Genomic DNA, 22,257 nt, shown 5'->3' on the forward strand with positions numbered 1-22,257 from the left:
CTGCTGGTTTCACAAGCGAAGGCTTAACTTGCTAATACCATAATTGCGGCCCTTACCCTCTCATAGATTCTACAGAAATAAACAAGTTAATTTCATTAATGTATACACGTTAGTAGTGTTTATTGTGGCATTTTTCATGGTGTCAAAAATCTGGAAACAATTTGAATGATCGTAAATAGAAGAATATTGACTATTGCGGTATATAAATTGAATAATAATTATAATATTTAAGATCTTTGTGTATATTGTCTTCAAAGATAATAAAAGTCTTAATTTTAAAACAGTGTGGCATGATCTTTTTCAATAAGAAGGAAAAAGGGAAAAGCCAGTTAAGAGCTCTGAAATTAATGGTGTCAAAAGAAGTAGAAACATGTGCACCAGCCAACAGAGTAGCATGGGAGAAGCCCAGGTTCATTTATGTGCCTTTGCTTTACTTGCTTTACTTTTTAAAGGGACAAAGAAAACCACTATATGCAAAAGTTAACTATAGTCCTAGAATAATCAGTAAGGTTTGAAGGGGTTTTTTTGTAGTTTATTCCTGTTTTTGTATGGTTATTATAAAATCGTTTACACACATTTATGTATTTTGTTTTGCCTTAGCAATGTCTGATCGCCAAGAGAGTGCTCTTATAGAGCTAATGGTTTGTACAATTCGCCAAGCTGCTGAGGCACATCCTCCAGTGGGAAGGGGTACCGGCAAGAGAGTAAGTTACACTAATGGAAAATGTGCGTAAGAGACTTAACACAATGACATGTCCTGACCATATTTGAATTTCACTGATATTTGTGTCTCAAAATCCATGACACTTTTGCAAATGAGGTATATTCTTTTCTGCATGTTACCAGTACCTATACTTTATTCCATCTTGGTACTTACTTAATACTTTAAAAAATTTTGCATTTATATCCATTTCAAGTGAACAGATAATAAAAGCATACAAGCTTCCGAACTTCTGTTTACCAACTACAGTATCATTACATCAGTGAATTCTTTATCTATATTAACTTCCTTTTCTGTGGTAAGAGTGGTAATACAGGTGGTGTTTCTGTTAAAAATGAGTTAAGATTAAGATGTCCAGAGTAATGACGGAAGTTAGATCATGTCTGCTAAGCAGTGCAAGCTGGCAGAGGATGGCCCCCTTCCCCACCATCAGAGTGTCAAGTGAAGATCCTTGGTTCCTCCTCAGAAACTGGAACTGGAGGTGACCTTCCTACCCGGATGTACAATATGTACACACCAGCTTGGACCTTCAGATCTGTATTTTTGCTAGTGGCATTGTCTGCAAACTCAGCAGCTTTGATGTTAGAAGGTGTTACATGATTAAGTTCTAAAAGCACACAGGTTTAACTATTGACTGCAAACTTGATGGAAATACTGAAGTCTCAGCATTTTGATCATCTGAAATTGTGGTCCATGTTGGTAGGAGTGAGTGGTGAGAAACCCAAAATGTGATTAAAATGTCCTCCAAATGAGAGCCGTACATGGGTTAGAATAGTTCTCCACTTACCTCTGGCTGACTGGGAAACCTAGAATTAAGTCAAGTTCCATGTAAGTCCAATATGACTGAATAGATTCTCTAAAACACAACAGATCATTTCTCAGCAGGGAGATTTACTCCGCAAGTCATGGCTCTGGCATCCATTCAGCACAATGGAGAAAGGCTCAAAACAGAATTAAGGATATGAATTCACACATCAGAGAGAAAACAAACTACACAGATTGGGCCAACGTGATGGTCCAATTGACTAAATACCAGCATATAGGTGCTGGTTTGTATTGTGGCTGTTCCACTTTGCGTCCAGCTCCCTGCTTCTGTTCCGGGAAAGCAGTAGAGGATGATCCAAAGCCTTGGGACCCTGTACCTGCATGAGAGACCTGGGAGAAGCTCCTGGCTCTTTGCTTCAGATCAACTCAGCTTCAGCTGTTGTGACCAGAAGACAAAAGATTTTTGCCTTTTCTCTGTGTAAATCTGACTTTCCAATGAAAATAAACATTTTTTAAAAAGTCTAATAAATGCAAAAGCAGAAGGAAGAAGAATCGAGTTCAAAAGTCAGTGCACAAATTTTAAATTCACCAGCTAGGCTAAATGGAAGATTTGAGAATACAGAAGAAACAATAAATTAAATATTAACAGATAAGTAAGAATTATCTATTCTAGATAAAAGAGAGGGGTGGAAGATTAAAGAAAAATTAACAGAGCTTAGGAAATGTGCAGAACATCAATTGCACCAGAATATCTACAATGGAAGTCCTGAAAAGGATACAACAAGAAATGTACTTGAAGCAATAATGGCCAGGGCCGGGCTGGTGCAGTAGCCTAGTGGTTGAAGTCCTTGCCTTGCATGCACTGGAATCCCATATGGGTGCCAGTTCATGTCCCAGCAGCCCCACTTCCCATCCTCCTTCCTGCTTGTGGCCTGGGAAAGCAGAGGAGAATGGCCCAAGCCCTGTGAATCTGTACCCGCATGGGAGACCCAGAGGAGGCTCCTAGCTTTGCTTCAGCTCAGCTCCGGTCATTGCTGCTGCTTGGGGAGTGAATCATTGAACAGAAAGTCTTCCTGTCTCCCCTACGCTGTATATCTGACCTTGCAATGAAATTAAAATAAGTCTTTAAAATAAAATAATGACCAGAGCCAGCACTTTGGAACAGTGGGTAAGCCAACATGTCCAGCTTCCCTTAAGGAAGCCACTTGAAGGCCAACTGCTGCACTTCCACTCCAGCTACGTACTAATGTTTTTAGAAAAGTTAATATGGGCCTGGCGTGATAGCATAGTGTCTTGGAATGTTTCTTTTCTATAAAATTCTTCACTCATTACTATAAGTCCTTTTGAAATCACTTGTGGCTGGATTCAGGGTGAAGCAGTGAGCCGTATTAGCTGACGTTTGTGCCATGACTGAAGGCTGTTGTCTCTTGATCGCTACTGAGCAGGTTTGTGAGAAGTGAAGCCATGTCTGTCTTTAAAGTCAGAGTTAGCCTCTGGAGGCGCTTTAAGCAGTGTGCGTGTGTTCTTCAGAGGTGAGACCACAACACGATGAGATTAAAGCTTTAGAAAAATTGTGTTTATTGATTCCAATATTTTTAATAGTCATAATTATGGGTTTTTTTCTAAAAGGCTTGTACTTTTGCTTAACGTAACCAAGTAGTTTGGTTGATTTGTTTTAGGTTTCTAATAAAATTGCCCGTTACATTATCTGCCAGGGCTTCCTTATTCTTTGTCATATTTGAAATTGATAATTTGCACATGGCCCTCTTATTTGTCTGTTGTCATGTACTTTTAGGTGCTAACTGCCAAAGAAAGAAAAACTCAAATTGATGATAGAAACAAGTTGACTGAGCATTTTATCATCACGCTGCCCATGCTTCTGTCGAAGGTAGAGTCCCCGGCTTCCCTAAGAAAACTGCTGCGCGTTGCTTGTCCCCCTGCGGTAGCCAACTGCTCTGTTCTCTGCTTATCTCCTAGTATTCTGCGGATGCAGAGAAGGTAGCAAACTTACTACAAATTCCACAGTATTTTGATCTGGAAATCTATAGCACAGGCAGAATGGAAAAGGTAAGACGATGTGAAATCAAAATTCTGCTGTTTGAAATGTTATTGACTGGCTTCTTTATTGTCGTTGTATCGCTTTCTTATTCGATAGATTCTTACTTTTATTTAAACTCCAAATATCACAACTTTTCTTTTGTTTTCCCTCATCAGCATTTGGATGCTTTATTAAAACAGATTAAATTTGTTGTGGAGAAACACGTAGAATCAGATGTTCTGGAAGCCTGCAGTAAGACGTACAGCATCCTGTGCAGTGAGGAGTACACCATCCAGAACAGGGTGGACATCGCTCGCAGCCAGCTGATTGACGAGTTTGTGGATCGATTCAATCACTCTGTGGAGGACCTGCTGCAGGAGGTACCATGCTGTCAACTAATGAGCACTCAGCATCACTTAGTATGCAGATGGTTCTGATTGGAATGGAATGGAATTCTCTGTCCCTTTCAAAAGCTAACAGTATTGCTGTAGTTACATGTTCAATAAGTTATGCTTTACTTTAAAAATTTGGTGAAAACTGTTTTTGTTTTTGTTTTTCTCCAAGCCTGCTTTTTCTTAACTCATTATTTTATTTCCTATTCCTGGATGCTAATTTGCATTTTAATATTTCCAAGTTCTTAAAATGTGCCAGTGAACAGGAAGTCAAAGGGGAGTGGGTCTCTGAGGAGTGGCCTGCTTGCCAGTAATATTACCCCGAAGCAGCTGTGTGCGTGCCCGTGCAGGCGCTGCTGTGGCCGCACCGCGCTCTCCTGTCCACTACAGGGCTGGGAAGCCGCCACAGGCCCTCAGGCTCTCCTAGACAGAGGCCGACGGGGTGCTGTCATTACTCTATGCAACTAATTTTTAAGACATTTTTTGCTGTTAATAGAGCTTTTCATTGTTTTTAACCGTTACTTATAATTTTTTGTGATTTTTTTTAAAGTTTTTTTTTTTTTTTTTTTTTAGTTGAACAGCAGTTACAAAGAGAGAAGGAGAGGCAGAGAGATTGTCCCCCGGATGCCTGCAGTCGCTGGAGCTGGCCAATCCAGAGCTGGGCTTCCTCTGGCTCTCCCACATGGGTCAGGTGTCCCAAGGGCTCAGGCCGCGCTCTGCTGCTTTCCTAAGCCACAGAGAAAGAGCTGGGTCGGAAGTGGAGCGACTGGGACTTGGACCAGTGCCTCTGTAGGGTGTTAGAGCCACTGTTGGACACTTAGCCAACATGCCATGGTGCTGGCCCTTATATCTAGTGGGGGTTTTTTTAAGATTCATTTTATTTTTATTGCAAAGTGAGATATACAGAGAGGAGCAGAGACAGAGGAAGATCTTCCGTTCACTGATTTACTTCCCAAACGGCCACAATGGCCGGAGCTGCACCTATCTGAAGCCAGGAGCCTGGAGCCTCCTCTGGGTCTCCCGTGCAGGTACAGGAACCCAGGGCCTTGGGCTGTCCACGACTGCTTTCCCTGGCTGCAAGCAGGGAGCTGGATGGGAAGTGGTGCTGCCAGGATTATAACCTGCGCCCAGGTGAAATCCTGGCTCCTTCAAGGTGAGAACTTTAGCTGGTAGGCTATCACACCAGGCCCTTTATTGATTTTTAAGTAAAGGAAGTAACTTGTAATCAGTAAAATCTTTCAGATAATGTAAGAATCTTTCAAGTCTATATTTTTAAGTCTGCAGTTGGTTTTAGGGAATTTATCATATAAATCAGAAAAGCATATGAGATTGCATTACAGTGTTATTTAAAGTACAAAAGTGGCTATATCTATGGGGATTATTGATATTTTAGGGTTTTGTGATGGAGGCATTCTGTATTTTCGCCTATTTACATTTTCTTGTTTAAAGTGAATACTGTTTATGCAATAAATATTCCATTTTGCAATAAATATTAATGAACTTTAGTGTGACTAAGTATCGTTACAGTGATGCGGTTATCTTCATTTACAGGGAGAAGAAGCTGATGACGACGACATTTACAACGTGCTTTCCACTTTGAAGCGGCTAACTTCCTTTCACAAGTACGTTATTTATTTAAGCAGATTTAGTGAATGACATAAACTAATCAGCCTGTGCAAGGTGTCTGTGACGTTCATATAACAAAGGAAAGTAACGCTTCTTTTCGTTATTCGTATTTTTCATTAAATTGTGTTTTGTCAATCAAATTATCCATGAGTATTTGTCATTTTATGGCTTTTAGAAGTAGTGGCAAGTAAGAAATGAGATGGGAGTGTGTTGGTCAGAAGGTAGGAAGGTTCAGTTGGGAAGTTCAGCGACTGCCTGGCTCATAACTCACTGTATTCTTGAACATTTTTAACGAGAAGTGTAAAGCAGTCTCACCACGAGAAGGTTGAGAATGTTTATGTTAGTAGCTGGTCTGAGCAGCTGAGCAGTCCTCGCTCCCAAACGGCACATTCTAGATGACGAATATGCAGCGTTTGTATTTGTGAGATAAACGTGAAGGAAGATTTGGAGGGAAATCCATGAGAATCCTGTGACCTCTCTCTGAATTGTTCTTTTGAATAAGAAAACTAGATTCAGGTCAGTGTATGAGTTAGTTTCAAATTGTAACTCTGAATTCTGTGGAGACAACAAGCCCCTTGTTGACTTTTCAAAAATTTGTTTGAGGGACAACCAGACATGCCCTCCTCTCCCTGGTGCACTCCCCAGAAGCCTGCAGGGGCTCTGGTCTGGACTCCAAGCAAGAAGTTAGGTCTGTGTGTGCCACGTGAGATGGGTGGCAGTTGGGTCTGTGTGCGCCACGTGAGATGGGTGGCAGTTGGGTCTGTGTGCGCCACGTGGTGGGTGGGAGGAATCCAGTGGTTTCCAGAGTCTGCCGTGGTAGGAAAGTGCAGCCTCACTCTGCGGGTCATACCCAGGCACTCCTACCCGGGCATCCCTACACACATCGTCTCAGCTTGGCCAAACCTCCGCCACAGAGCTCTTTGTTTAAGAAATTTTTGACACTTGAAGTTAAAAAGTTGACAGCCAGTGTTTAAAAAGCCTATTTTTAATAGTATATTTTTAAAGGTTATGAGAATGTACAGTGTGCCGTTAACTCGTTCTGAATGCCTTACTGAGCCCAGCCTCAGGGCCGGCCGGTTGTGACGCCTGTGACGTGGGCGTCTTATGTCAACACTGCTTCCCACATCTTCCAGTTTTGCCTTTATTTCCGTCCCATGAATACTAGTCTCGTTTTCAAAACACTATAGTAGTTCTAGTATTAAATTATGAATTAATTTGTTTAAAATTATTTTAATCTGAGCTAGAAGGTTATCCACCTGTCAGATGTTCTGTAAAATGTGTAAAGTTATATTGATATTTATTATTTTGTGAATTCCTAGTCTCATGATATTTCAGAACGTTGGCGTAATAGTGCGATTGAAGGATATGTGTATTGCTGCAAATGTGTAGATTTTGCAAGTCTTGTCTGTCACACACAGATGAATGTCGGCTTTATGGACGTTTCCATTTGTAAAAATTATTTTATCATCTTAACTGAAATTCTTGTCACATTTTAATTTCCTTTCACTCAAGAAAAAGTTAATGTATTTTTGTTTATTTTAGTGCTCATGATCTCACAAAATGGGATCTGTTTGGTAATTGCTACAGATTGTTGAAGACTGGAATTGAACATGGAGCTATGCCAGAACAGGTAAGAGTTTACTGATACTCCATCTCAGTCACTTTAGCAAGTAAACTTAACGGGGAAATCACTTAACTATCCAAATCCTTAATGTGATAATTCTTTAATGCAGTTACCTCCTTTCAGAATTATTGCCGAATGATTGAATTACTGACAGGTGTGTATCTTCAGAAACTGCTTTTGCTATAATGCATCTTAGTAACTTAAGATAAAAAATACTGCAGGCTCGACACCACAGCCTAGTAGCAAAAATCCTCGCCTCGCGTGCCCCAGGATCCCATATGGTCGCCAGTTCATGTCCCAGCTGCTCCAGTTCCCATTCAGCTTCCTGCTTGTGGCCTGGGGTAGCAGAGGAGGACAGCCTAAAGCCTTGGGCCCCTGGACCCACACAAGAGACTTAGGTGGAACTGCTGGCTCCTGGTTGTGGCCTGGAGTAGCCCTGGCTTTTGTGGCTGTGCAGGGAGTGCGCCCGTGGATGGAAGATCCATCTCTCTCTTGCTCTCTCATTCTTTTCAGGCCTTCTCTCTCTGTGTGTGTGTGTGTGTGTGTGTGTGTGTGTGTGTGTGTGTGTGTGTGTGTGTGTGTGTGTGTGTGTGTGTGTGTGTGTGTGTCTGACTTTGTGCCTCTTGAGACATAGAAACCTTGTATTTTGTTCAACCAAGCTTTTGAATATTTCTGTTGCCTTTTCAGTTTTGGCTGCTGATAGAAGTACCTACTGTAGAGCGCTTACACATTTTCCTTATGACACTTGCCTATTGTCAGGTTTTGGTTTTCTTTTTAATTGTGTTTCTTATTTTAGCCAAATGTCCTTTGGGTTATTTTGGTGGAAATTGTGGACAGAGATCAGATGCTGTTACTTAATCCATGATTATCAATTAGAAATCACCAAATTCTTCAGATTGTGTAATTGTAGTGAAATCACTGCTTTTAAATAGAGTGTAGCTTTATCCTGTCCTTGTATCCCTTTAAGAACTTAGAAATTATTTCATTTACCAACTTCTTACTATGCTAAGGGCATGTTGTCTTCAGGTCCACTGAGGACTCTGTGTGTTGTCCACCTGGGATGGAAATCACGTGGTGCCTTCAGGCTTTTCACCACCACACCCGCCCACAGACACACATCCATCTGCCAGCGCCGCGTCTGTCCAGGAGGCAGCAGGATAGAATCATGAATCACAAGAGTCTTTAATCTTGTGAAGCATCGTAGGTTGTTTCTGTTTATTTAGTGAATTCCGCCTCTTGCATGTTTCTTGTCATACTCTTAGCCCTGCTGCCAAATTCTTAGTTTAATACTTTGTGTTTTCCCTGTGGATCACAACAGAAATTTTCTATTTTGTCTTAGCGACTTCGGTTGCACTTTGTCTCCAATCAGAGCTCTATTCGGTAATTCTCAACTGAATGTATTTGAATGAGAAATTCTTCTGAAGATTTTTTAATAGGTAAATACTCTAGGTTTTATTTTTAATAGGTAGATACTCTTGATATAGTACTTTGAGCACTTTATCAAATGAGATCCAGTTTAATTGTTGTAGGACAGTTTAATTTTATTCAATTCTGTGCAGCTACAAATAAAATAATTATGTTGCGGTAGGGGAATACTTGCAGTATTATGTTGAATGAAAACAGAAATCAATATATGTACTTTTAAAGCCTGATAATATATGCACGTGCATATGTGCTCATATCTAGTTGACGTCTTATTTCTGGGATGCTGCAGAGGAAACTTGGTAGTGGCTTTCTTAACGGACAGAGCTCTGCACTGGTCAGGAGGCGTGCTGGATTACAGACCCTTTGCACTGGTGCATATTTTATCATGTGCATGTGCTTTTTTTTTTAAGATTTATTTTTATTATTTTTTTTTTATTGGAAAGGAGGATATACAGAGAGGAGGAGAGACAGAGAGGAAGATCTTCCGTCCGATGATTCACTTCCCAAGTGAGCACAACGGGCCGATACTATGCCGGTCCGAAGCCAGGAGCCTCTTCCGGGTCTCCCACGCGGGTGCAGGGTCCCAAAGCTTTGGGCTGTCCTCGACTGCTTTCCCGGGCCACAGGCAGGGAGCTGGAAGGGAAGCGGGGCTGCCGGGATTAGAACCGGCGCCCATATGGGATCCCGGGCGTGCAAGGCGAGGACTTTAGCCACTAGGCCACGCTGCTGGACCCTGTAATGTACCTTCCACTCATGTTCATTTGTCATTTTGGTTTAGCAAGGGCAGAGAAGACTATAGCATGTATTCAAATATAAATGTAGTCAAAGACCTTTCCAAAATGGAATTCTCTTTCAGGATTTTTAATTTTATTTCCTATATTTTCTCCTGTGTGCTGGTTTAATTGTTGTTGTTGTTGTTGTTGTTGTGTGTGTGTGTGTGTGTGTGTGTGTGTGTGTATTCCCACACACACTTAGATTAGTGGTTCTTAAAGTGTGGTACGAGGACTGCCAGGAGCTTCAAAGGAGCTTCGCAAAATCAGAACAGTTTGCTTGTAAGATTTTGTTCACTGTTTTCATTGTCATTCTGTGCCAGTGTGCAGTACTGATGTCTTTTAACAAAGAACATACCTGCATTTTTACCTGTGAAAACTATTCAACTATCTTATTTTTCTCTGTGTGTGGTTGGATATTTTTTATGTACTTCATACAATACATTGTATAAGAATGAACAAGCAAATAGGAAAACTCAGTTTTTTACTAAAGGAGACATTGATGAAATCTGCAAAACCGTGATGTCGTGACTCGGGCTGTTGTTCTTTTAAGTTCACCTGGTCCTGGGTGCAGGCACCTGAAGCAGTGGCTGAAATGCGCTCAGGCAGACACCGTCCCGTGTCAGTAGCTGGGTTTGAGTCCTGGCAACCTTGTGGTTTAGCTTCGGTGGGAGGCAGCAATGATGGATGGCTCGGGTGCTTGCCGCCCTACCACTGACGTGGAGGTGGGCACTGTCTCAGATCTCCTGGCTTCACCTTGGCATTCCCAGGCTCTTCACACACATTGGAGGAAGGAACCAGCGGATGGAAAATCTGGGTCTGTTTGCCTCCCAACTGTAAATTTCATTAAAAAAAAAAAAAAAAACTATAGGAAAAGGGGGATAAACAATTTTAAAACAGAAATTAGTTTTTAAAGAAGAATTCATCATTTATGTAAAAATCTTAGTGTGTAATTTTTTAAATGTCTATTTACCTTCATCTACCCAAAAGCACAGCAAAGGCAGAGATGTTACTTCTGAAATGCCAGCAGTAGCCGGGCCTGGCCTCAGCCAGAACCAGAATCCCAAACTCCATCTGCGTCCGAGCACTTGAACCACCGTCTGCTGTCTTTAATGGGCGTTAGCAGAAAGCAGAGACGCCTAAGTCAAGCAGGAGCATTGCTACGGGATTGTGGCCATCTCAACAGGCAGCTTGACCCACTCTGCCACAATGCCCTTCCCTATCTTTTGCATTTTGAAAAATAACAATTTTATAAACATTGCTTAGTTTTAATTTTTAAAATAGTTATACTAACTTTATACACACACACAAAGGTTTTGGAGTGTTCTTAGTTTTACAAATGTAAAGAGGTCCTAGCAACTAAACACTCAAAGCTTCTGCCAACAGACATGGATGAGATGTGTAATAATTACCAGGCATGCCTGAAGTTCAGAGCAATAAGTAAGGGCCAGTGCAATGGCCCAGTTCCCTCGCCTGCAGCTCAAGTGCCAGCATCCCGTGTGGGCTCTCCTTCATGTCGTGGCTGCTCTTTCCAACTCAGCTCCCTGCTTATGTCCTGGGAAAGCAGCAGAGGATGGCCAAAAGCCTTGGGACCCTGCACCCACGTGGGAGACCCAGAGGAGCCTCCTGCCTCCTGACTTCAGATCAGATCAGTTCCTGCCATTGCAGCCATTTGGGAATGTACCAGTAGATAGGAGATTTCTCTGTTTCTCCTTCTCTCTGTAACTCTGCCTTTTCAGTAAAAATAATATATGTATCTATATGATAACTAAACAGTGGCATGTTGTCAGTACTTATCTGATACCTGTAGCATGTATAGTCGAAAATATCAGTGTGAAAGAAGTTGGGCTGGCACCATCGCTGAGCAGATGTTTCTCCCTACAGTGCCTTTGCTGCCTGTGGGTGCTCCCTGCGGGTGCTAATTCGTGTCCTTCATGGTCGGCTTCTGATCCAGCTGCCTATTTGGCCTGGGAAAGTGGTGAAGGATGACCCACGCCCTTACCCCTTAGCCCTTAGCTCCTGCACCCACACCTGGAAGAAGCTCCTGGCTCCTGGCTTTGCACTGGCCCAGCTCCAGCCATTGTGGCCATTTGGGAAGTGAACTAGAAGGTAGAAGATTCCGTCTTCATGACTTTCCCTTTAAAAGAAAAAAAAAAAATTTTAAGCCAGAATTAATACATACTTCAAGATTCCATTCATACAATGTTTAGCACTACATATATTAAACTTTAAGGATTGGGACTTAGTTAAAATACACGAATTATGGATGAAAACAACTGCTATCTTGAGAAGAAAGCAGGCAGACATGGGGCAGGGCTTCTGGGAACGTGTTTTTGCACTTTGGTGGTGATTACACAGACACTTGTTAATTAAAGTTTGTTTTATGTTCTTTCCAGCACGAATGCTATATTTCATGTTAAAAGTGGTTTAAAATTAAGTAGACTATTTTAAAATTTGCATAAGAATAACGTAATATATCTTACAGTATAACTATTCATGATACTACACCTTTGTTTAAAGCAGTGTTATTTGGATATATGTTGTGTATTTTCTAGACTGATGATTGCTTATCCTCTTTATGACCAAATATTTTATTAGACTTTATAAAGTAAAAAAGTTATAACTTGTTGTCTGTGGAACTATGCATTTGCATTTTTTACTAAAAATTTGTTTTTTCTTTGTCATTTGATACAGATAGTCGTACAGGCACTGCAGTGTTCCCATTACTCCATTCTGTGGCAGTTGGTGAAAATTACTGATGGCTCTCCTTCCAAAGTAAGTAAGAGTTTGTAAAGGCAGCAGGGTTGCTAGGAAAGCACTAGCATTGCTTAACTGATGTTTAATAATTTACTATATTATGTGAGTTACAACCTTTAACATGATAATTTGTTTTTACCAGTTTTCTATGTAAGCATTTGCCGCCTTTTGCAAGACATTGTTACCTAAACAGCAGATGCATCATTGTATGCCAAAAACAGAACATTGTATAAAAAAGGCAATATCCTTGCAAGGTGGTAGTATGTAGCTTTCATTCTAGTAATATGGCACCCTGGCATCCCAAACTAAGCCAAGATTTTTGAGTTCAGTGATGTTTAAGGTCTTTCCCGAGTAGACTATCTAACAGGGACTCACGTGTCGCCGTTGAAGGTGACATCCGGAAGAGTTACTTCCGGCAAAAGGACAGACTAGAAATCACCGGTTCCTTCCATGAGCTAGAGGGTAAAGCACTCTGTCTTAAAATTGTCACTAATTAAAGGGCATGGTGAGGAAAGTTTACAACCAGGAAATATAATCACTTAGGTTGTCATCCCAAATTCACATTACCAAAAATGATCAAAAGAAAAAGAAACACATAGAGCGTGCTCAATGGCTCGGTGGCTAAATCCTCACCTTACAAGCGCTGGGATCCCATATGGTCGGCTCAACTAATTCTAAAGCTGCGAACACCTCAACTTTTATATGGGAGGTGGAGAGTTCATATCAAAGGGACACCTTTAACGGTAGCATTTGCTATAACCTGAGTAATGGGCATGTGGGGGAGTGTCCGAAGGGAATCATTGTGCCAGTCCACACTCCTTGCTTAGGAAGCGTGTCAGCTGTGAAGAGCTGATAGTGGGCTTCCACTCCTGCAGCAAAGCAAACATCCTCCCTACTCCTCAGCACTGGGAAACCTGAGCAACCATTTACTGAAGGCTGTCTGGGAAACTGATGGTGGTGTGCGAGATCAGACGGTCGCTTCGTATTTCACAGGCTGCTCTCAGTATTTCGGCTTTTTCCCTTCACCCTACATGCTCGTGCTTGTTGCGGGCCAGACGGGAAAGGCATTTTCTGCTGTCCTGGTCAGATCGTCTCCTTTGTGTGTAGCTTTTAGGTGAATGGTTTGAGCTCACATCAGTATCTGAGCTTGGTCCAGAACTCAGAGACCCAGCTCAGCAGTCTATTTCACCTTGATTCTAGCTACTGCCAGGGGATTCTGTTGGCCATGCGTGTTGGTATTTTCCATTTCCTTATGTATCCTGTGTGTCAGCTCCTTGGAAGTTGGATATGCTACCATTTCTAACCTCCACTGGTACCTTTTACCTTTTAATACTGAGTACCATGGACAGCCAGGTATCCATCGAGGGGCCAGAAGTTCCTCATCCTCCACTCACTCACATGTCATCTCCATAAATCATGTGTTTATGTGAGCAAAGGCCATTCTGGCAGATCTTACCATTGCCACCAAATGTAAAGAATGCTGAGGAATAAACCAAATTTAGTTTCTCCCACACTCACTTTTACATAGTCTCCTCTCTGATTGTAGAAATGTAGAGCTTCATACATTAAATCAGTTCTTCAGCAGACACCACCTGGATTTCTTCCAATTCCATTCTGACTCCCAGATAGTGTTAAAATAATCAGATTCCCACAGTTTAAAAGCTCAACTCACAAGACTGCCCCTGCTCAAGATGCCAGTTATAAACGCAAAGTTATTGTATCTATACTTCTGACTGACCCTCCCAACATTAGGGTTTCTAAATACTTTTTTGGGTTCTTCAGATTCAGTTAATTTGCTAGAGTGACTCACATTAAGCAGAAGAAACATTTTATTAAAATTTATCGGTTTATTATAAAAAATGGAGATAAATACCAGCTAAAGAAATAAAAAGAGAAAGGCATTTGATAAGTACATGGAGATTCCACACCACACCCATCAGGACTCTCCAAAGCCAGCGAGCTTTTGGGTTTTCATTGAGTCCTCATTTCATAGGCAGGATGGATTACATTATTGTCCGTTGATGATCAACATACAAGATCAGTGGCTCTTTCAATCCTGTTCTTGCTTCAGCTCATGGGCTTTGATATTTTTGTTTTTCATTTCTACAGAATAGTTTCTCATTAAATTCTTCACTGACTCAGATCATACAGTGACATCATTTTCTCCAAGATTTTTTATTTTCTTTTTCATTTCTACAGCAACACATTGGTCATTCAGTAACATGCTATTTAACTTCATGGTGTTGTCAATTTTTAAACTTTATGCCTGTTGATTTTGTTATGGCTTTTCATTTAAGGGAATGTTTAATAGCTGTGTAATAGACTGTCATATCCAGATGTGAAGATACAGTGCAGTGTGCCTCTCTACTTCATGATCTAAGATGGATTCCCAATGAAACTGTTTACTCTATCTTGACAATAGGATGCTGGACTGTCTGCCATTGTCCATGCCCACAATGTCAGCCTACACTTAACTAGCAGAATAATGGACTTATAACTGCTTATTACTATTATGATATATTATTATGATAATATAGGGGAAATCAGGGGTGAGGGGAAGGGAGTGAGGGAAATTCCAGAGCCTATGGAATTGTACCATAAAAAAGTAAAAATTTAAAAAAAAAAAATAGTACTTGACACTTAATCTCTGCTGTTAGGTAGACTGTTCCATGGTATTCTCCAGTTTGTTTAGAAAATGACCATTTTATACAAAATTTTAACACTCTCGTGGTGAGAGTCAGCCTTCAGTAGCTCCTTACTGCTATAAGAATATGCAGTGATTTAACAGCCAGTTCACAGGCCTTCCGTGTAAGTGTGAGTAGGTCCTGATTCCTTTTTTGCTTTCTGCCCTGCTCCTCCTTCCCTATTTATGCCCCAACTATAATAAATGACCAGCTCCTCAAAAGTCCGTCCAAGCTTTTGAAAATCTGTTGTGTATCTGGAGCATCTTTTTTTTAAGGCTAATAATCTCTGTCCTTCAGGACAGCGTTTGCTTACGTGTCATCTTTTCTGGGGAGTCTTTGGTGACTTTTTAAAATCCAAATTACAGAGACAGACGATCTGTCTTTGCTCGCGCTGCAGGTGACCTCTGCGGCCAGGGCTGAGCCGGGTTAAGGCCAGGAGCTTCCTCTGGGTTTCCCTGTAGGCAGTCGGTGCTCAAACACTTGGGCCATCTTCCACTGCTTTTTCCAGGCCCTTAGCAGAGCATTGGATCAGAAGTGGAACAGCTGGGACGTGGACCAGTGACTGTATGAGATTCCAGTTTCACAGGCAGCAGCTTTCCACACTATACCACAACGCCAGCCTCTGGGTATTTTTAATCCAGGATGTTGCAGTTTAGGTATTGAATATTCATCTGAAGGAACATGGATGGTTCTGAAGGCAGTGTCCTTTGTGCTGTTCTGTGCAAGATGAGCTCATTTCTTCAAGTATCACAGAAGTATGTCATTGTTTAGGAGAATCCCCAAAGCAACGAGTAGTACAAGTGCTGTAGTGTAACGGAGTACTTTACTTTCTAGGGTATCTGCTTCTCAATATAATAGCTACGATAGGATTTTGGCTTAGTAGTAACTGAGAATATGAGCTCTGGTACGAAACATTTTAATGTTCTTGTTGATAAATACCACCTAGTGTATATATTAGTAAGCCCTCAAATCTAGCATACATCCCCTGCAAAATGAAATTAGTTCCATATGGAATGTTATGTGGCCGTCTAGCTACTCTATACACATCCAGTCTTCGAGCCCATTCTACTGCAAAAGCTTATCTTTATTCCCTTGCCATTTTAAGTGCTACAAATATGATAGGAAAGGCGTACAACTGTTTTGCTCAGTTGATTTTAGGGTGCTGCAGGGTTCCCTAACCTTCCAGGCAATGAGTGTGTGTTACAGGAATAACTAAGAATTTTATATCACCCTAAATAAACTGTATTTGTAAGGCAAAGCACTATATGATTGGGAATTGAACATCTAAACAGAACTGCATGTTTGAGTTCATTGCTCTTGCTGCCCTTCCAGTTGGAACCGATAACTAGGAAGTAACGTGGGTACCAGCAATAGCTTGTTCTGCGCATTTTCCTGATAATAGTCCAGCTTAGCTATTTTCCATGTGTTACTTACTGCCTTTTTTAGGATGTTCTGATTCATGCTCACAAAGCTAAATGTGTCTCACAGGAGGATTTGTTGGTGTTGAGGAAAACGGTCAAATCCTTTCTGGCTGTGTGCCAGCAGTGCCTGTCAAATGTTAACACGCCAGTGAAGGAGCAGGTAAGAAATTACACGTTAAGAGCAGGCAGTTTAAAAGAACTCATTGTCTTGATAAATATTAAGATAAGGTAACTTTTATAGGAAATTGTAAAATTTGTGAGACCTAGAAAAGAAGATATCTGAATATTTAAGTTATGGGTTAACAAGCTTGTTGTTATAAAATGTATTTTAACTTGACATGTATACTCCCATCACCTTAAAGAACATACTCAGATTTATAATTCTTGGGTCCTGAGATTTCTGTCAGAAAATTCAGTCTAGGGAACTGACCTGTAGCCTGCCCTTATTTAGGGACTCTTGAGGTTTTTCCCACACCAAAAAAGAGCAAATTGCACATGAATATGAATGTTTCAGCTCTGTCACCAGCTGCCGGCACAGCTGTCTCTTGACCCGCAAGGAGCCCAGGAATACACACTGGGACGTGTGGCTAACGAGGAGGCCCTGCAGGCTGTGGCGGCAGGTTTAGGTCTCTTTGGGCAAGAGATCCTTGAGTATCTGTCCACGAGCAGTGGTGAAGAAGTGAAGTAATAGGGCCCGACATGATGGCCGAGTGGCAAAATCCTCTCCTTGCATGTGCCAAGATCCCAGCCTGTTTCCCATTTTGATTGAAAGTTACCAGCTTTAACTTCAGTGGAAATAGGGGTGTTTTTTTTTTTTTCTCCAGTTTTATTTGATTATTTTTATTTAATGAGAGAGGGCTCTTATTTACTGGTTCACTCCTGAAGTAGCCACAAGGGCTAAGATTGGGCCACACGGAGACCAGGAGCCAGGAGCTTCCTGTGGGTCCTTGACCTGGGCCATGTCCTGCTGCTTCGTCAGGTCCATTCGCATGGAGTCTGCTCACAGTGGAGCAGTTGGGAGTCAGCACCTCTGTGGGATGCCAGCCTCACGGGTGGCAGCCAGCCCCTGCACCGCAGCACAGTAATGGCCTCCCAGATGACAATTTCTCTATGAATAGTCTGCACCTAAATTTAAGCCTACTATTAGATTTTATCGCATTTTATTTTTACATTAAATCTTTTTAAGGATTCCAAATCATAGTTTTCATGGCTTAAGAACCACAGAATTGCTGAATTTAAAATTTTTCTTAAAATTTATGCCGATTATTTCATGAAATAGTGTTCATCAATGCCTAAATAATTTAACAATGTTTTACCAGTTCTGTATCTCCAGGTGAGTGTAACTCATTTTTTTACAGTTCAAGTCAAAATCTCTTAATCAGCTTTTTTGTTAAATACAAATAAAAGGAATAGATTATGCAAGTGTGGGGAATGAGCTTGGCTCTGGCTGTATGGTGTGACAATGGGATCTTAAGTGTGATAATGCCCAAGGAGTAAAAGTAATGTTATTAAACTTAGGAGTTAAAACTAAATAGAATTCAAGTAGCTAAAATGCATTATGGTGTTGAACTGCCTTCACTTGATGTGTTTTGTGACTGTAGCCATATTCATGTCATTCTGCTGATGAATTCCCTTTGTATTGCAGGCTTTCATGTTGCTCTGTGATCTGTTGATGATTTTTAGCCACCAGTTAATGACGGGTGGCAGAGAGGGCCTTCAGCCGTTGGTGTTCAATCCAGACCCTGGGCTTCAGTCAGAGCTCCTCAGCTTCGTGATGGACCACGTGTTCATTGACCAGGATGAAGAGAACCAGAGCATGGGTACCCAAGCCCTCACCTGCTTTACAAGCCCGGAAGCGGGGGGTCAAGTTCAATCCTAAAAATGACTGAGCATTTCTCCCGCTGAAAAAACGTTAATAATGTGATTATGTAGTGCATAAACAGAAAAAACAAAGTGATCTTTCTGTCCATTAGCAGTTGTTCTTCAAGAGCTTTGTCTGTCATTGAGCGTCCCTGTTTTTCTAAAAGCTAATTGCTGCTGTGTGTAGATTTAGCATAAATCTATGTGATCATCTCATTGATAAAAGGCTAGATTTCAGTTCAGTTATCACAGACTTACACTGAATGTGCAGCTTGCCGTGTCCCACACGTACAGATGTACACAGGATAGTGCTATTTCTAGTCGGCTGTCCAGGCCAGCAGGTTTTCTTTTAAAGGAGGGAACCCAATTGATTTTCTGTTCCTTAGTAATCACTGTACATTACTGAAATGCCCCAAATATGTCTAAATATTAAATGTTGAAAGAATATCTTAAGCCTCATTAGTCAAAATTCTGCTGGGCCCACAGAATAACAATTTAGCAAAATTGCACTGAATTATCAATGATTACTTATGTTATTTGAAATTTGTCATTTGTAAAAAAATAATTTAAGTTTTCTAATGTAATTATAGAAGGCATATAAGATCCAAAAATCCAATTGTTACTGTCAAAATATTTTTTTTTAAAGATTTTATTTTTATTGGAAAGGCAGATATACAGAGAGCCAGAAAGGAAGATCTTCCATCTGATGGTTCACTCCCCAAGCGGCCGCAATGGCTGGAGCTGAGCCAGTACGAAGCCAGGAGCCAGGAGCCAGGAGCTTGTTCCAGGTCTCCCGCATGGGTGCAGGGTCCCACAGCTTTGGGCGATCCTCAGCTGCTTTCCCAGGCCACAAGCAGGGAGCTGGATGGGAAGCGGAGCCCATATGGGATCCCAGTGCATTCAAGGCGGGGACCTTAACCACTACCCTATCACGCCAGGCCCATATAATTTAGAAAATGCTAAACTGAAATGTATATTTGCTTGCAACTCCCAGAGACAGGATTTAATGGCTAGCTGCCTTTAAAAAATAAGGATCCCAGATTTCTCAGGTGTTGATATAATCACAGCAGGGCTAATGGGCAGAAAGGAAAGAGACCTGGAGTCACTTTGTTTGTGAATAGTTCCATGTGAACTGGTGAGTGGCCAGGCCAGGTGTTGGGCAGGGGTTGTACAATATTTTACAGTATTAGGTATATGGATATAATGATTTGCAAAATAAATTTTACTTATGTGCTAATATAACCATGTGCATGTATTTCTGTTACTTTCTCAAATATTTTTCAAAAGAATGGCTTTTTCCTTGTCTGAAACAATTTCAGACACTGTCTTTCTGTGGGAATATATTTGCACATAAGCAAGATTGAAATTTTTTTAAAACAGAATTTTAAGCAATATCATCAAAACAATTATGAGTGTCAGAAAAACAATGTCTGGTTTACTAATTAATTCAATTTTCAGAATGCTAACCTAGAAAGTCGGGAGTTTAGGCCTCCCGAGCAGTTACTAAGTCTAACTCATCACAGGAGCGTCCGTCACACAGCTGCCCGTTCTTTATCCATTTGTGAAATTGTACCATTACGCTGATATTGAGTTATATAGAATGCAGAGATAAAAAAACCAACATTTGTGACAATCTATTTTCTGTGGTTAGAGGGTGATGAAGAAGATGAAGCTAATAAAATTGAGGCCTTACATAAGAGAAGGAACCTGCTGGCTGCCTTCAGCAAGCTCATCATCTACGACATAGTGGACATGCACGCGGCCGCGGACATCTTCAAGCACTACATGAAGGTAGCGTTGACTTCACCCTGTCAGCCGCGTGCCACACAGTCCGCATGAAATGATGACAAAAGCTAAAGTGGACGCTTTTTGCCTATTCATTTTAGGTGATTTTCTACAGAATGTCTGGGTTTGATTATGCCTCCGTTTCAGTTGTGCTGTAGTAAGTAACGATGTGTTTTAGAGTTGTAGTAAAGGACGAACGTGATGTGCGCTGTACTGTAACCGGAGGTTTTCAGATGTGGAGCTTTGTTCCAAGACTTTCACATCATAACTAAACATTCCCAGAAATGAGGTTCAGAGAGATCAGCTCTCTCGGAGGTGACCCGGCCGTCCGGCGGGGCCTGCCGAGTGCGTCAGCAGGTCTGTGCTGTGGAGCAGCATCTCGGGCAGTACATTCTGGAAATCCGTCCTGATGCGACCCCGGCTGGCAGCCAGGCGTCAGTGGCGTTTCAGCTTCCCCCGCGACGTTCTCTGCTCCTTGGCAGATCAGATCTACGAGTATGTCTGCCAACGCATTTCCTATTTTTCAACAATCTTCAAAAAGCACACAAAATGTTTCAGTCGTTTCTGCAAGTTTTTCTAGAATGTGATTCAAGCCTAGGAAATGAATCCATTTGGAATGATTGGATGCTATCATTAGCGTTCACTCCGGTGGGATCGGCTCCATTTGACCAGTGTTTATCCTGTTGGTGTGCAGCTGTTCACACAGCAGTACGAAACAGGGAGCCTGAAGTGCTTTGAGTGGGAAAGCCAACTACCATCCCGTACACTCCCGTGGGCTTTCCGCGCTAGCTTGTATTGCATAACCGCATTCAGTGCTGTCCAATCAAACTTCTCCTAATAACTTACTCACAAGCAAAATTCTATTAAATAGAAAGTCAAATCTGTCAACTTCAATTTGTCCTTTGCCCTATTCAGGCTCATTCCTTGGAAGCAAGCAAGCAGTTTTAACTACTTTGGTTTTAGTTCTTCAAAAGTTTTTTTTACCTATGTTCTGTTCTGTTGTCATTTTTTAAATATCTTTTGAATCATGTTAAGAAAATTGAGTTTTTCTAATCTGCCAACAGCTACCTCTCTTGGGATCTCTGATGTTTAATTGTATAAGATTTACTTGCTTATTTGACAGAGTGACCGAGAAAGGGAGGGTGGGAGAAGAGGGAAGAGAGAGATCTTCCCTCCACTCTTTCGCTCTTCAAATAGCTGGAGCCTCCTGGGCTGCTCCAGGCCTAAGCCAGGAGCCTGGAACTCCACCCAGGTGCCCCGTGTGGCCGAAAGGGCTGAGTGCTTGGGCCATCTTCCTTGCCTTCTTGGGTCCATTAGCAGAGAACTGGGTTCCAAGTGCAGAGTCAGGGCTAAAACGGGTCATATTGGCATCATGGGGGCAGTTTACCCACAGTGCCACAGCACCGGCCCCTCCAGTTTTAAGTACTATTTCTAGTTATGATCTTAAATGTCTTATATGTGATCCTTCAGCTTTAGACAGTATCATTTTACTCTCATCGTGATGAAATTCAGCTCTCAAGATGATGCCATTCAGCACTTCTCTGCTCCTTTATGTCATGAAATTTCAATACATTTCTCTTTTCTTCACAGTATTACAATGATTATGGTGATATCATTAAGGAAACACTGAGTAAAACCAGACAGATTGACAAAATTCAGTGTGCCAAAACCCTTATTCTCAGTTTGCAGCAGGTAAGAAATTTGAAGAGAGGAAATCAAAGAATTGAAATAACAGTATTATGCTTTACGGATTTAGTATGAAAATCTTGTTTAAAGCAGGTCGATTTATCAGTACTTTACTGAGGATTCAGTGTGATAGAGACAGTCTGCATCTTTTTCTCTGAAAAAGAATCCTATGGTTCCACAAAGACACAAAATCCTGAGGCGATCTAATCTCAGACAAGTACTAATGTTTAAAAAAAATGGCACAAATGGTATTTAAGGAGAAAGGAGAAGTATCCAAAAAAATTGTGAAAATAAGACACCTAGTAAATGCCTAGTTAATTGAACTAGAGTTTGGGAAATCTCGATGTGTTTGCATGCATTCCATCTATGAGAAAGGTCTTATGCAAATCAGAGGGGAAAGGATCGGGAGTAAGCGGTGAGGCTTCCTTTAGCCGTCATGGTCTTACCCAGTATTCATCCAGAATGAATAACATCCAGATGGGCTTTTTATAAAATGGTTAAAAATTAAAATGTCCAGGAAAATAAGATTTTTTTAATTCTTTCTAGAGTAGACATAAAAGTATGTTATGCATTTGGCTTTCTTCACCAATCAACATTTTTAACAGTTCTTTTAAAGTGACAGGGAAAATATTTCCAAATTTACCTAGCAAATTCTACGTATCAATTGGGAAGATAAATAAATCCCATGGAAGAGTCAGCAAGG

The 22,257-nt window shown here is 41.2% G+C and overlaps 1 protein-coding gene across 5 annotated transcripts in view; it reads left to right on the top strand.

The window, feature by feature from the left end:
• The window catches only part of STAG1 (stromal antigen 1), a 198,826-nt gene that overhangs the window by 162,137 nt on the left and 14,432 nt on the right, over positions 1-22,257 (top strand). For 2 of the 5 annotated variants that reach the window (XM_041004538.1, XM_041004566.1), the window contains exons 16-26: positions 601-704; positions 3,282-3,374; positions 3,464-3,553; positions 3,701-3,904; positions 5,468-5,538; positions 7,085-7,172; positions 12,056-12,136; positions 16,249-16,383; positions 17,869-18,043; positions 19,735-19,874; positions 21,459-21,560. In XM_041004538.1, coding sequence (XP_040860472.1) covers positions 601-704; positions 3,282-3,374; positions 3,464-3,553; positions 3,701-3,904; positions 5,468-5,538; positions 7,085-7,172; positions 12,056-12,136; positions 16,249-16,383; positions 17,869-18,043; positions 19,735-19,874; positions 21,459-21,560 — 1,283 coding nt within the window. The remainder of the gene's footprint in view (positions 1-600; positions 705-3,281; positions 3,375-3,463; positions 3,554-3,700; positions 3,905-5,467; positions 5,539-7,084; positions 7,173-12,055; positions 12,137-16,248; positions 16,384-17,868; positions 18,044-19,734; positions 19,875-21,458; positions 21,561-22,257) is intronic. The other 3 variants (XM_041004557.1, XM_041004569.1, XM_041004548.1) reach the window with 2 other exon arrangements.

Source organism: Ochotona curzoniae, unplaced genomic scaffold (assembly GCF_017591425.1).
Source record: "Ochotona curzoniae isolate NIBS_2020 unplaced genomic scaffold, NIBS_Ocur_1.0 contig_1302, whole genome shotgun sequence".
Lineage (NCBI taxonomy): Eukaryota > Metazoa > Chordata > Mammalia > Lagomorpha > Ochotonidae > Ochotona > Ochotona curzoniae.